The sequence below is a fragment of the Cetorhinus maximus genome, chromosome 7 (genome assembly GCF_964194155.1).
Source record: "Cetorhinus maximus chromosome 7, sCetMax3.hap1.1, whole genome shotgun sequence".
In the NCBI taxonomy this organism is placed as follows: domain Eukaryota; kingdom Metazoa; phylum Chordata; class Chondrichthyes; order Lamniformes; family Cetorhinidae; genus Cetorhinus; species Cetorhinus maximus.
In genome coordinates, this window is record NC_135885.1 from 33,726,689 (window position 1) to 33,742,018 (window position 15,330).

Consider the following 15,330-nt stretch of genomic DNA (forward strand, 5'->3'; position numbering starts at 1 on the left):
ATAGAAACTCTCACTATCTCTTTTTATATTTCTAGCTAGCTTTCTCTCATACTCTAATTTTTCCTTCATTATTAACCTTTTAGTCATTCTTTGCTGTTCTTTATATTCTGTCCAATCTTCTGACCTGCTACCCATCCTTGTGTAATTATATGCTTTTTCGTCAAGTTTGATAATATCTTTGCCTTTCTTCAGTTAACCATGGATGGTGAGACTGCCCTTCGGAATTGTTCTTTCTCGTTAGAATGTATCTATTCTGTGTATTCTGAAATATCTCTTTAAATGTCTGGCACTGCATCTTTATTTACCTATTCCTTAACCTAATTTGCCAGTTCACTTTAGCTAGCTCTGCTTTCATGCCCTCATAATTGCCCTTATTTAAGTTTAAAATACTAGTCTTGTACTCGCTCTTCTCTCCCTCAAACTGAATGTAAAATTCAACCATATTATGATCAGTTACCTAGGGGCGCCATCACTGTGAGGTCATTAATTAATCCTATTTTGTTGCACAATACCAGGTCAAGCTCTGGTTGGCTCCAGAAAGTGCTGTTCTAAGAAATTATCCTTAAAACATTCTATGAACTCCTCATCTAGGCTACCTTTGACCATCTGATTTTCCTATGTAGATTAAAATCCCCCATGATTACCACCGTACTTTTCTGACAAACTCCCATTATTTCTTCCTTTGAACTCCATTCAACTGTGTGGGTACCGTTAGTGGGCCTGTACACCACTCCCATTATTGGCTTCTTGCCTTTAACATTTCTCATCTTTACCCAAACTGCTTCTGCATCCTGGCTTCCTGAACTTAGGTCATCTCTTTCTAATGTGCTTATACCATCATTAATTAACAGAGCCACTGATCCATCTTTTCCAAGCTTCCTGCCCTTCCTAAATGTCATGTACCCTTCGATATTCAGGTCCCAATCTATGTCGTCCTACAGTCTTGTCTCTATAAAGGTTATCAGATTGTACTTATTTATTTCTATTTACCCTATTAGTTCATCTGTTTTGTTTCAAATGCTACGTGCATTCAGACACAGAGCCTTCAGTTTTGTTCTTTTATTATTTTTGTAATCTCTAGCCTTATTTGCTGATTTGCTTAGATGTGTACTCTCTATCCCCTCCTGTCAAAGTCTGTTTATCATTTTCCATATTAGTACCATTGCCTCTTGCCTTGTCTCTACTCTTTGATTTACCACATCTTCCAAAATTTGACCCCTCGCCCCCACTACTTAGTTTAAAATCTTCTCTACTTCCCTAGTTATGCGGCTTGCTGGAACACTGGTCTCAGCGTGGTTCAGGTGTGGACTGTCCCAATGGTGCTGCCCCTACTTTTCCCAATACTGGTGCCAGTGCCCCACAAACCAGAACCCACTTCTACCACACCAGTCTTTGAGCCATGCATTCATTTCTCTAGTCATATTTGCCATATGCCAATTTGCATGTGGCTCAGGTAAAAATCCAGTGATTATTACCATTGAGGTTCTGCTTCATAATTTGGTGCGTAGCTCCTCATACTGACTATGTAGAACCTCTTTCCTTGTCCTGCCTATTCTTGACAATAGTTTTCAATACCAGATTGTTTAATTAATTGAATTTAATTTATTGAATTTAAATTCGTCAGCCGTGGTGGGATTTCAACTTGAGACTCCGGGATCATTAGTTGAGGCCATTGGATTACTAGTCTAGTAACAGTTCTGATGAAAGATCATAGACCTGGAACATTAACCCTGTTTCTCTCTCCAGGGATGTTGCCGGATGTGGTGGATATTACCAGCATTTTCTGTTTTTATAACCTAAACATTAGGCTACTATGCCTCCTTAACTGAAAGAAAGCAAAAGGGTGTTGCTTGGCAAAGGAGAGGTGGGGACTCAAAAGCAATGTAGCAGAGGTGAAGCACATGAGTGGCATTGAGGAGGTGTTGCATCAAAGGTGTGAGCAGTACACGAATGTAGGAAAGTTGAAATATGAAATTTGCTGAGGCAGTCCGTGTCCAAATGCAGCAAGACCTGGACAATATCCAGGCTTGGGCTGACAAGTGGCAAGTAACATTCGCACCACACAAGTGCAAGGCAATGGCCATCTCCAACAAGAGAGAATCTAACTGTCACCCCTTGGTGTTCTTCGGCATTACCATCATTGAATCCCCCACTATCAACATCCTGGGGGGTGGTTACCATTGACCAGAAACTGAACTAGACTAACCATATAAATACTGTGGTTACAAGAGCAGGTCAGAGGCTAGGAATCCTGCAACGAGTAACTCATCTCCTGACTCCCCAAAGCCTGTCTACCATCTACAAGGCACAAGTCAGAAGTGTGATGGAATACTGTCCACTTACCTGGATGAGTGCAGCTCCCACAACACTCAAGAAGCTTGACACCATCCAGGAGAAAGCAGCTCCTTGATTGGCATCACATCCACTAATATTCATTCCCTCCACCACCGACACACAGTAGCAGCAGTGTGTACCATTTACAAGATGCACTGCAGAAATTCACCAAGTTTCCTACGAGAGCACCTTCCAAACCCATGACCACTACCATCTAGAAGGACAAGGGCAGCAGATAGATGGGAACACCACCACCTGGAATTTCCTCTCCAAGTCACTCACCATCCTGACTTGAAAATATATCGCTGTTCCTTCACTGTTGCTGGGTCAAAATCCTGGAGCTCTCTTCCTAACAACACTGTAGGTGTACCTACACCACATGGACTGCAGCGGTTCAAGAAGGCAGCTCACCACCACCTTCTCAAGGGCAACTAGGGGTGGGCAATGAATGCTGGCCCAGCCAGCGAAGCCCACATCCCGTGAATGAATAAAAAATAATGAAGGACGACAGAAGAGTCATATCATGAAGCGGTTGGAAGAATTGGAAGAGAGTGCATCTCTTGTTGAAAGTGGAAGGGCTGGTTGAGTAGTGATTAATATGCATACGGGATCCTGGGCACAGAGTACAAAAACAAGAAAATTATGCTGAAGCTGTATAAGACACTGGCTCTGCTGCAACTGGAATATTGTGTCCAATGCTGGGCACCACCTCACTTTAGGAAGGATGTGAAGATATTAGGATTAGGAAAAGATTTATGAGAATGGTTTCAGGGATGAGAGACTTCAGTTACGTAGGTCGATTGAAGAAGCTAGAGTTGTTCTCTTTGGAGAAGGCGGAGAGGAAATTTGATTGATGCACTCAAAATCATGAGAGGTCTGGACAGAAAAGATAGGCAGGAACTGTTCCACTGGCAGAAAGGTCGTTGATTTAAGGTGAATGGCTAAAAAACCAAAAACACTTGAAGAGAAACGCTTTGCACAGCAAGTGGTTAGGATTTGGAATGCCCTGCCTCAGAGTGTGGTTGGGGCAGATTCAATCATGACTTTCAAAAGGGAATTGGATAATTATTTGAAGAGAAAAAAATTGCAGGGCTACAGCAAGATGGCAGGGGAATGGGACTAGCTCAGTTTTTCTTGCAGAGAGCTGGTACAGACATAAAGGGCAGAATGGACTCCCGTATTGTAACCATCCGATGATTCCAATGTTTGAGCTCTGTGAGCTGATGGGCAAAGGAAAAAGATTACAGGAGAGTGCATAAACAGGGGTTGGAGGGGAAGGGTACCTTTGTGAAGGGGAAGAGATTGTTGGAAAATCAGGTCACATATTTTCTTGTTTAATCGTGAAGTAAAATGGTCTACAAAATTAACTGGAATACACCACTTTATTGTTAATTTTAATCTTTTTTGTCAGAACATTTGGAAGGAGCATTTGCAACTCTGAATTTGCTGCTTACAGCCATGGTTTTGTTCACTAAGACAAGATTTGAATCCACTGTTTGCAAGTAGATTTTCTTTTCCTTTCAAGAAAAAATCTTTTGCCAATTGAAGGAAGATTAAAAAAAAAATGAATTCCCAAATAGCAGATAGAGTAGTGTATAAGATTGCTGAAAAAAGAGACATGCTGTCGAAGTTTTTCTTATTGCACTCATCAGGACAGACGCAAGAATATCAAATCTCAAAGGGGAACAACATTTTAAACTGCACGAGAAGAGGGTGCTGGTTGGTTGGCAAGTGGACTCTGATTGATAGAGACGTTGCCATGGAGAATGCACCAGGGGACATTTAACTGCCAAGCTTTTGTTTAAATTCAAACCAGGCAAGTTGACGCTGATTGGTCAAGGCATTGCCATGGGGAATGGACCAGGGAATGGCTGTCCCCATAGCTTTTGTTTCATTAAAAAAGACGCAACGCGTGGACATGTTCTTTTTATTTTTGCAAAGGACAGGGGCCCTGTGTGTGAATATATGCAGCTTCTAACACATGTTAATGAGCCATGCTGCGAGCCTGGCTGATAATCTTAAATTATTAGGGGGAGGTAATGGCATAGCGGTATTGTCACTGGAACGGGTTCGAATCCCACCATGGCAGATGGTGGAATTTGAATTTACTTTTCAAAATCTGGGATTAAAAGTCTAATGATGACCGTGAAACCACTGTCAATTGTTGTAAAAACCCATCTGGTTCACTAATGTCCTTTCAGGAAGGAAATCTGCCGTCCTTAGCTGGTCTGGCCTGCATGTGACTCCAGACCCACAGCAATGTGGTTGACTCATAAATGCCCTCTGAACAAGGGCAATTAGGGATGGGAAATAAATGCTGGCTCAGCCAACAATGCCTACATCCCATGAATGAACGACGAAAAAATTTTTTTAACACAAGATTGTTTAATAAATGTTGTCTGATCGCGGGGTCACATCGTTTGGACACAATAATTTTAGTTTTGCAAACAGTATTTTGCCTGTTGCGAACAGTCGATTGTATTTGATACAATCCACCAGTCGTTGGGACACACGGCCTACACACCGGCAGTGAAATTCATGTACCACATTACTCATTTGTGTGGTAGACAGAGCAGCATCCTGCTAGTGGAGAACACCACTTGTGTTGCTACTGCAGAGTAGCAGCATGAAATGGCTAGTTTCACCTGTTGCTCAAATTTTTGAGACACTTTATCCTTCCAGGATAATCTGAGGTAGACTGAGCACTTTTCAGCACTCAAGGTGGCGGCCTTGGGCCCATTCATGAGTTTACACAATATACAGCGAGCAATGATCTGATCGGGGTAGCCATTATCCCCCAGGATAGCTTTGATGCACCCTATTTCAGCATCAAGCTTGCATCATGAGAAAATGGCTCGGGCCCTATTTACAAGGTTGCCCAACAAGGCCAATCTTATACTTTGTGGAACCGATGGAATCCCAGCGAGTATACTGACCAGTGAACGTGGGCTTATGGTAGACTGTAGTAGAGAACCCATTAGCAGGTTTCTCAACTTACACATTGAGGAAAGGGAGCTTGTTTGACTGCTCCATTTCAAAGATTAATTTGAATGCAGAATGGAGCTCATTAAGGTGTGCATGTAGCTGCAGATTCAAATAACGCAAAAGTATCACCTACACATCGGAAATATGCAAGGGGTAGGAGGTTAGGGGTTATTCCATTGAAGACCTGTTTCTTGTGGAAACCAACAAAGATGTTTGAGAGAGTTGGGACCAGAGGGGATCCCATGGCAACACCATCTATTTGGGCATACACAAACATCGTTAAAACTGAACTCAAACGCCTGAGCTGCTGAGTTCATAAGTTCAATAAATACAGAATCAGACAATGGTGGTTCATAGACATCATTATGATATAGTATGCGGTGCAAATGTCTATGACTTCCTTGAGCAGTACATTAGTGAATAGGCTAGTAATGATGAACAAGCACATGGATACAGCTTGCTATTAATATGCAAGTCCTGTATGGTCTTCGCAAAGGTGAAGGAATCCTTCACCATGTATATGGAAAACTTGCTCAGAACTAGTTATAGCAACTTGCCAAACCATTTGGCTAATTCATGTTATGCAGAACCAGTCATAGATAAGATAGGGCATAAAGGGACATCACTTGTGTGTGTGTCTTGGTCAGGCCATACATTCGTGTATGGAGTGAACCATGAGGATGAATCCTATTGTATACACTGCCAGGCAGGTCACTACTCATACACAAGTCCAACAAGCATTTTTGTAACTTGCTTTCAAGCAGGGCTGCACGGTCATGCTTAGCGGCCGGTCCAATGAATACGAATTTGGATCCGACATTAAGAAAGACATGCATTTTGTTCATATAGCCAAGCTTGGATGACTATTCCAGTTCTTTTGTTGGGCTTACAGATATGTATGTCTTGAGGCCTTGCAACACAACCAGACATTCATGCTGCATTTGAAAATTGGCCAGGTCACTGGGTATCCTGCAATATGCATGTGCTAGATCTACATCGGTAGAGTGTTGAATGAATACTTCACATCCGTCTTCACCCAAGAGAATGAGGATGAAGGTATCGAACTCGGGGAGAGAGACTGCGAGGTTCTTGAGCAAATTGATATACGGAGTGATAAGGTATTGGAGGTGTTGGCAGGCTTAAAAGTGGAGAAATCTCCAGGTCCGGATGATTTGTGTCCTAGACTGCTGAGGGAGGCAAGAGAGGAGATCACAGGGGCTCTGACCCAAATCTTTAATTCCTCTCTGGCCATGGGGGAGGTGCCAGGGGACTGGAGAACAGCTAATGTGGTTCTGCTATTTAAGAAGGGTTATAGAGATAAGCCAGGGAACTACAGGCCAGTGAGTCTCACATCAGTGGTAGGGAAACTATTGGAGAAAATTCTGAAGGAGAGAATCTATCTCCATTTGGAGAGACAAGGTTTGATCAAGGATAGTCAGCATGGCTTTGTCAGAGGGAGGTCATGCCTAACAAATTTGATTGAACTTTTTGAAGAGGTGACCAGGTGTGTAGATGAGGGTAGTGCAGTTGATGTAGTTTATATGGATTTCAGCAAAGGCTTTGACAAGGTCCCACATGGGAGACTTATAAAGAAGGCAAATGCACATGGGATACAGGGTAATTTGATAAGGTGGATTCAAAATTGGCTTAGGTGTAGGAGTCAGAAGATGATGCCAGAAGGCTGCTTTAGTGACTGGAAGCCAGTGTCCAGTGGCGTACCACAGGGATCTGTGTTGGGTCCCCTATTATTAATCATTTATATTAACAACATAGATGACTATATGGGGGGTAGGATTAGTAAGTTTGCGGATGACACAAAGATTGGCCGGGTGGATAACAGGAAGGTTGAGTGTCTTGGGCTACAGGAAGACATAGACAGACTGGTCAAATGGGCAGATAATTGGCAGATGGAATTTAACCCTGAAAAGTGTGAGGTGATACACTTTAGAAGGAGTAATTTGACAAGGAAGTATTCAATGAACGGCATGACACTAGGAAGTTCTGAGGAACAAAGGGACCTTGGCGTGTGTCCATAGATCTCAGAAGGCAGAGGGGCATGTTAGTGGAGTGGTGAAAAAGGCATATGGGACACTTGCCTTTATCAATCGAGGCATTGATTACAAAAGTAGGGAGATCATGTTGGAGTTGTATAGAACCTTGGTGAGGCCACAGCTGGAGTACTGTGTGCAGTTCTGGTCGCCACATTATAGGAAGGATGTGATTGCACTGGAGGAGATGCAGAGGAGATTCACCAGGATGTTGCCTGGGATGAAACATTTAAGTTATAAAGAGAGGTTGGATAGACTTGGGTTGTTTTCGTTGGAGCAGAGAAGACTGAGGGGCTACCTGATCGAGGTGTACAAGATTATGAGGGGCATGGACAGGGTGGATAGGAAGTACCTGTTCCCCTTAGTTGAAGGGTCAGTCACAAGGGGACATAAGTTCAAGGTGAGGAGCAGGAGGTTTAGGGGGGATGTGAGGAAAAACTTTTTTACCCAGAGGGTGGTGACGGTCTGGAATGCGCTGCCTGGGAGGGTGGTGGAGGTGGGTTGCCCCACATCCTTTAAAAAGTACCTGGATGAGCACTTGGCACGTCATAACATTCAAGGCTATGGGCCAAGAGCTGGTAAATAGGATTAGCTAGGTAGGTCAAGTGTTCCTCAGGTGTCGCTGCAGACTTGATGAGCCGAAGGGCCTCTTCTGCACTGAGATTCTGTGAACTTGGCGTGCTTTCAAGGACCGTGTCTTTATTGCATTTTGTTTTTGTTGTACCTCTGTCTCAGGTATACAAATAATCATTTGGTAGTACAGAACTTGAGTATCGCTGAAAAAAGAGACATGATGTCAAAGCTTATGTGTGCTAGAAGCTACATACATTCACACACAGGGCCTTGCCCTTTACAAACAAAAAGAACATGCCCTGCATTGTGCCATTTTCAACAGATTTTTAATCAGAAGGGAATCAAGGGTTATGAGGAAAAGGCAGGAAAGTGGAGTTGCGGATTATCAGATCAGCCATGATCTCATTGAATGACAGAGCAGGCTCCATGGGCTGAATGGCCTACTTCTGCTCCTACATCTTATGGTGTTCTAAGTGGCTGATGCTTTAGTCTCAATGGGCAGCAGAATCACCTGAGGCTCCAGCCTTACAGTAGCAGACACATTGCCAATTGGATAAGCAGCCTGCAAGAGGAAGCTCAGAATCTCAATCCTAGGATGCAGGCAGAAGCACCTCTCTTCCAGAAGCAGATGGACGTTAGAATTATTGAACCAAAGGACATCATCCACTTTGTCCAAGGAAAATAAACAAGAATATTTTCTTAATGGCAATGGACTAGAAATTGTGAAGGAACGAAGGGATCTGGATGCCCAAATACATAAATCATTAATAGCTAGTTTATATGCACAAAAGGTAACCGAAAGATTAGGCCTGCAATGGGTTGGAATACAAAGGAAACGAAGCTATGCTAAAATGCTACATAGCCTTGGTCAGATCCCATCTGGAATACTCTATGCCCAAACCAACTCCTCTTTGAAGGCCTTCCATTGTTCAAATACCAATCTTTGATTCCAATCCAACCAGATCAGATCCCTTTCCAGCTCAATGAGATTAGCCCTGATCTAGGTAAGTACTCTTAAACTTGATTGTACCTTGACCTTTTCCATAACCATCCTAATTCTGATAATATTTTGATCACCGTTTCCAAAATGCTCTGCCACTGAAACATGCTCCACTTGCCCCACTTCATTTCCCAGAACTAGATCCAGCACTGCTTCCTTCCAAACTTGACTGGAAATATACTGATTAAGAAAATTCTCTTGCACATATCTTAGGAATTCCTCCCACTCTACCTTGTATTTATCCCTGTGCTTATTCAAGCTATGCCAGAGTTTATGTTGCACACGAGAGCCTTCCCACCTTAATTTGTCTCACTTTTATCAAGATATCCTTGGAATCCTTACTCCCTCACATATTTATTTAACTTCCCCCTAAATGCACCTATGCTAATCGCATCAACAAATCCTTGTGTAACAAGTTCTACATTCTCCCCAATCTCTGGCTGGAATTTTCTGACACCATTGGCGTCGGGTGCATGGCGGGCATTGGCTGGCAACATGGCGAGAAGCCAAAAATCAGTTTCACACTGTCGTGAAGCCGGTTTGCAACTGTCTGCTCCACCTGTCAATGGCGGGCCATGTTGCCTCCTGCTGCACGTTGGGAACGTCATTTTTATACATCTGCATATAATTATAAGCCTTGCTTGCTGGAATCATCTGCCCGTGCTGGATCATTTGGCGTGACTGCACGGCATTTAAAAGGCGTGCACCTGGCAAGCTGAGCTTCGAGGGGAGCTCAGAGGTTAGTGCACACTAACGTTGCACAGTGCTCGTGAGATTCACCCATTTGATTTCAAGGAAGAGGCACTGCAATTCAGGCGAGGGCACAGGCAAGTCATTTTTCCTGGGTGGCTGACAATGCGGCTGGGGCGAGGTGGTGGGGTCAAGCACATGCGGGTGAGGTGGAGGGGGAGGGGAGTGGAGGGAAGCACTTTGGGTGTACCTACACCAAATGGACCGCAGTGGTTCAAGAAGGCTGCTCACCACCACCTTCTCAAGAGCAACTAGGGATGGGCAATAAACGCTGGCCCAGCCAGCAAAGCCCACATCCTGTGAATGAATGACATTAAAAAAATTTTTTTATTAAAAAAGACTTGCATGTATATTGCGGCTTTCATGACTTTAGGGTATCTCAAAGTGCTTTCCCAGCAATTAAGCAATTTTTGAAGTGTAGTCACTATTGTAATGTCAGACTTAAAAATTGTATAAATTGGCAAACTCAGTAACTGTAAACTACATTTTCTGTATCTGTACTTCTGAAGTGCACATTGGAAAATTGCACACCCTCAGCCTGTAATTTTAAGCAGCAAAAGATTCATACTTAAATACTTTAAGATAGAAACATAAAGAAGTTAAGCAATTGGCAATGAAACTTGCAATGCTCCCAGACACTGGTAACTCGGTCAAAATTGCCTTTTAGAATTCCCTTAAACTGCTTTCTTGAACCACATGAACTGCGATGTTTCAAGGCCATGGCTCGCCACCACCTTCTCAAGGGCAATTAGGGATGGGCAACAAATCCTGGCCTTGCCAGTTACGGCCACATGCCACAAATGAATTTAAAAAAAACTGCTAGGGTCAGACTTCATCCCAGTACTGCCAAAGACTGCCTCCCATTCCTAAAGCTCACAGATGCAAGGACTGCATCTCATTGTTAATAAGTCAATGAAAGTCCCAACTCACTATAAGCAATTACATGAGAGATCTACTGAACAGCTTAAGTTTTGGGCATTTTTTTGTATGTGTTTGAGACAAAATGCCTCCGAGGTAACGCAAGGAGTTATGTTTTTTAAAAGATGGCTGCAATGGTTTTTAAAAGTGTGACAATACTGGAATTGCAAACCAATAGGCAAAAAAATGTATTGACACAACCAGCTGAAAAGAAAACAAATAAATAAATCCTACATTCCAGTGGGCGTATGTGTGTATGCAACTAGAACCTATTTCATATATGCCAGTATGGGTGATGTTTCAATGTTTTGCTTTTAACTTGGTCCTGATTCTTATCAATAATCCTTCTTATCACATAGAACAAATACTGCAGAAGAAATAAATATGAGTTGAAAGCAGGTTTTACTTTTGGGCCACTCAAAGTATTGCCCACACACAAATTTCAGTTATCCACTGAAGGGAGAGAAGTAATGTGAAATTGCAGAATAATCTTAGTGTATTCTGTAAAAACATCAAAAATCCATGTAGCAGTGCAACCTAAAGGTTATGTCATTGCCTAATCCGATTTTGTAATTTCATGTCAAACTGTGCAACCTAATCAGTTTTATTAGATATGGCTGACTGCCTGTCCAAAGCTTTAATAAAGTTACACTCCGTGTACCAATCCCATTTCTTTTTAATAGTATTAACTACAGATGCCTGGTTTAAAAAAAATCTTTCAGTGATTTTGTTACAGACAGAAAACTCTTAGGACCTATAGTAGATTCTTGTAATACCTCTCTCCATTTGAATCTTATGACAGTGCTAATAATGTAAAATTTGTGACAATGTTCAAAAGTAAATAATGAGAAGCTTAGAAACAGTTGTATATATCTATATATATATTATGTTCTTTTGAAAGTTAGATATAAACTTAAACAAGCATTTTATCTACCAAGCGAGAGATTTTGCTGCAATAGGATACAACTGGCAGCAAACATTGAACGTTTTACACATGGGCCAGGATTTTACGGCCCCGCCACGGCGTGTCTCCCCCTGGCGGATGTAGCAAGTCATTTAAATCTCCATTCAGTTCGACGGGACCATAATACCCCGCTGGGCGGGAGGGGCCGTAAAATCCTGGCCATGGTTATGTTTACAGAGATTATGTTGAAAAGAAACAAACAAGAGGAAGAGCCAAACCAGTGAAAAAAAGAAACAAAATGGGGGCAGAGGTTCTATTCAACAATTTTAGATCATAACCTCTTACTAATTTTGTGCTTTTTGTTGTTGGTTTGCCTTTGTTTTCTCTTTCTTCCTTCATAGTTCCTATACTTTGCATTTGGATGGTTGCTATCTTGCCATTCACACCTACTTTAGATACATCTTTTGTTCTTTGCTTGTGCGATGACAACACCCTTTGGTTGGAATCTTGTGCTCTTACTGGTGGCATGCTTGGATGTGGGAAGGGCATTTACTTAAGTGGTATGGTGGCGTACCAGAACCTTGCTGCCTTCCCATCTCTTCTAGAATTATGTAAGGCAGAACTTCTCGTCCCACCATCAATTGAGGCCTGTAAGTGGCCAATTAATGACCCCTTACAGGGCTCATCCTGCCTCTGCTGGTATTAACCCAGCTGCCAGATGGGCCTATCGAGATGTGCCGTACACAACAGGTAGGACTGTGCGGTCAGCTTGTCACCTCCCAGCCTGGTGGAGGGACTGGACATCAGGAAGGGGGGTGGGGGTAGGGGCACACTGAGAGCTACCCTTGCACCACCCCCCACCCCCATAATACTTACCTGTGGCCTGGGTCGCTCTGTGATCCTGGGACTCTGGTGCTTGTTCTTTTGGCAGCAACTACTGTCTCCTGAGTGGCACTGCTGAGCACAAGAGCTGCTGGCCTCTGATTGGCAGGCAGCTCTCAGTAGACGAGATTTATGCTCCCGGGTTCTTGATTCCAGGGGAAGGCCCACTGCTGGCCTTGTCACTGTCTGACTGGCGTGTGGTTCAGTGGGTCTTCCCAAAAAGAGGCAGCATGGGTTCCTTGCCAGCTCTCCAGCTAGCAGGCGAGTTCCCCGACGCCTCAGCAAGATTCTGCCATTTGTCTTTGCACTATAAAATCTTTTATCATTTTATCTCTCTTGCCCTCACCCTATTACAGATCTTCTCCTTTGTTTTACTTCCCTCCCTAACTCAGTTCACTTGCTCATTTTATTTCTAATTTTTCTCAGTTCTGTTGAAAGGTCACTGACCTGCAACATTAATTCTGTTCCTCTCTCCACAGGTGCTGCCAGATCTGAGTATTCCCAGTATTTTCTGCTTTTATTGCAAAATTCACAGATTTTGGACAAGTCTGAATTAGGAAAAGCTAGCATGGATTCGTTAAAGAGCAGATCATGCTTAGCTAACTTAAAGGTTGAGTTTTCTTGATGTGGTAACAAAGATGGTTGATGAAAGTATTGTGGTTGATGTGGTATATATGGACTTTTAACAGGCATCTTGGTAGTGCCACATAATTGCCAGCAAAGTTGAAGCCCATAGGATAAAAGGGACTGTGGCAACATGGATATGAAATTGGCTCAGTGATAAGAAACAGGAAGCAAAAGTGAATGGTTGTTTTTTTAGACTGGAGTAAAGTACATAGTTAGGTTCCCCAGGAGATGGCACGAGGACCACTGCTTTTCTTGAGGTATATTGATAACCTAGACTTGGGTGTAGAGAGCAGAATTTCAAAATTTACAAATGATAGAAAATTTGGAAGTATTGTGAACTGTGAGGAGGGTAGTGATAGACTTCAAGAGGAAATAGGTTGGTGAAGTGGGCAGACATGAGGCATATGAAATTTAATGCAGACGTGTGAAGTGACACATCTTGGGAGAAAGGATGAGGAGAAACAATTTAAAATAAAGGGTAAAATTCTAAAGCAGGTGCAGAAACAGAGACACCTGGGGGTATATGTGCACAACTCATTGAAAGTGGCACAGGGTGAGAAACTTATGAGCCACCTTCATAAAACTCTGGTCTGATCTCAACTTGAGTATTGCCTCCAATTCTGGGCATCACACCTTAGAAGGATGTGAAGGCTTTAGAGAGGATACAAAAAAGGTTTACAAGAATGGTTCCAAGGATTAGGGGCTTGATGGATTGGAGAAGCTGGGGTTGTTCTCCTCAGAGAAGGTTGAGTGAAGCATTTTTAGAGGTATTCGAAATCTTGAGGGGTCCAGACAGTGCAGTTGGAGAAACTGTTTCCATTGGTGGAAGGGTCATGAACCAGAGGACCACTGATAAAGGTGAATGGCAAAGCAACCAACAGGAACATGAGGAAAAAAATGTTTATGTAGCAAGTGGTTAGGATCTAGGATGCACTGCCTGAGTGTGTGGTGGAGGTAGATTCAAACAGGGCTTTCAAAAGAGAATTGGATCAGCACCTGAAGAGAAAAAAATGCAGGGCTATGGGAAAGGGTGGGAGAGTGGGACTAGCCAAGTTGCAAACAGCTGGCATGGACACGACAGACCGAATAGCTTCCTTCTGCTAGAACCTTTCTATAAGTCTATCCTATGATTTTATAGTAGCATTAAGACCTGGCCATAATTACGAACTCTTATCTCTCTGTTTTGGTTGATTAAAATTTAGGTGCATAGAGCTTGCAATTTACCAAACCCAAATAACTTTTAATAGCTGACGTTCAAATGGCAAATATTTTGAGGCAATGATTTAAGTGAAAAATACAATGAAAATAACGCATTCAAGAAAAAAAATTATAGGCAGAATTTAACTCGTAAATATTTCTACATTAGTACATTTTAATGGCGAAATAGATGCTAAATACATGATACAAAAGTGTCAAAATAGATGGTCTGGGGCTGCAGTTATCTAACACTCCACTTCATTAAGCCTTAATGATCATCTAAATGGGTGCAAGCCTTCAATTCCCCACAGGCTCATTTCCCACATTCTTCTGTCCCCGTTCTGGAGATAAACACTGAATAGATTTAGCATTATCCCACAGGGAAGAAAGAAAAATCTGGCCGAACTCCCATGCATCTTATAGTATGCCAGTTGCAGAACAATATTGTAAAAACTTAAGAGAAGGTCACTGTGCTGCCCTCAACTTTGATATGATTCAAGCTTTTGGTTGGGAAGGGCACCAAAAACAGAGAGGAAGCAATAACTAGGGACCTTGTTATGTCTTTAAAAAATTCACAATATGACCTTTAAAAAAATCCACATTAAGTTTCCTAAGAATGTAGCCAGAGACACTGATATAGACCAGTTAGGATGAATGGCCTGTTTCTGCTGCAGATTGTGTAATTTTAAATAATATATGCAACTGAAGATACTCACAATTCTGACAAGCCATGATAGTGTGGAAGTAGCTGTAGAGTAATGGGTGTTGTAATGGTAAGGTGGAATTTGATCATCCTCCCATGTCTCATAGCGTTCAGCATAGAAGACGGCACGTTTTGGGTTCAAAGATCCAATCGGCTGTTGGGAAGAAATATATATGACAAGTAACTGATGTTAGCTTTAAATAGTAATTGGAGAAATAAAATGTAGCTTCTCTAAAGTGGATTGCTCCTCATAATTATAGTAATAGATTTACACAGTAATAAATTTCTGTATCATTTTATTCTGTAAGGGAGACAATAACTTTTCTCTATTACTGCAAATGCATAAGGAAAAAGTTTTTTTTAAACAGATATTTAAATAAATTAAAAGTTTTTCCTATTTGTTAAATAT

The 15,330-nt window shown here is 42.2% G+C and overlaps 1 protein-coding gene across 2 annotated transcripts in view; it reads right to left on the reverse strand.

Annotated features, from left to right (window-relative positions):
- Positions 1-15,330, reverse strand: part of nbeaa (neurobeachin a) — a 1,012,857-nt gene that overhangs the window by 133,794 nt on the left and 863,733 nt on the right. For both annotated transcript variants that reach the window (XM_078545316.1, XM_078545315.1), the window contains exon 45: positions 14,935-15,075. In XM_078545316.1, coding sequence (XP_078401442.1) covers positions 14,935-15,075 — 141 coding nt within the window. The remainder of the gene's footprint in view (positions 1-14,934; positions 15,076-15,330) is intronic.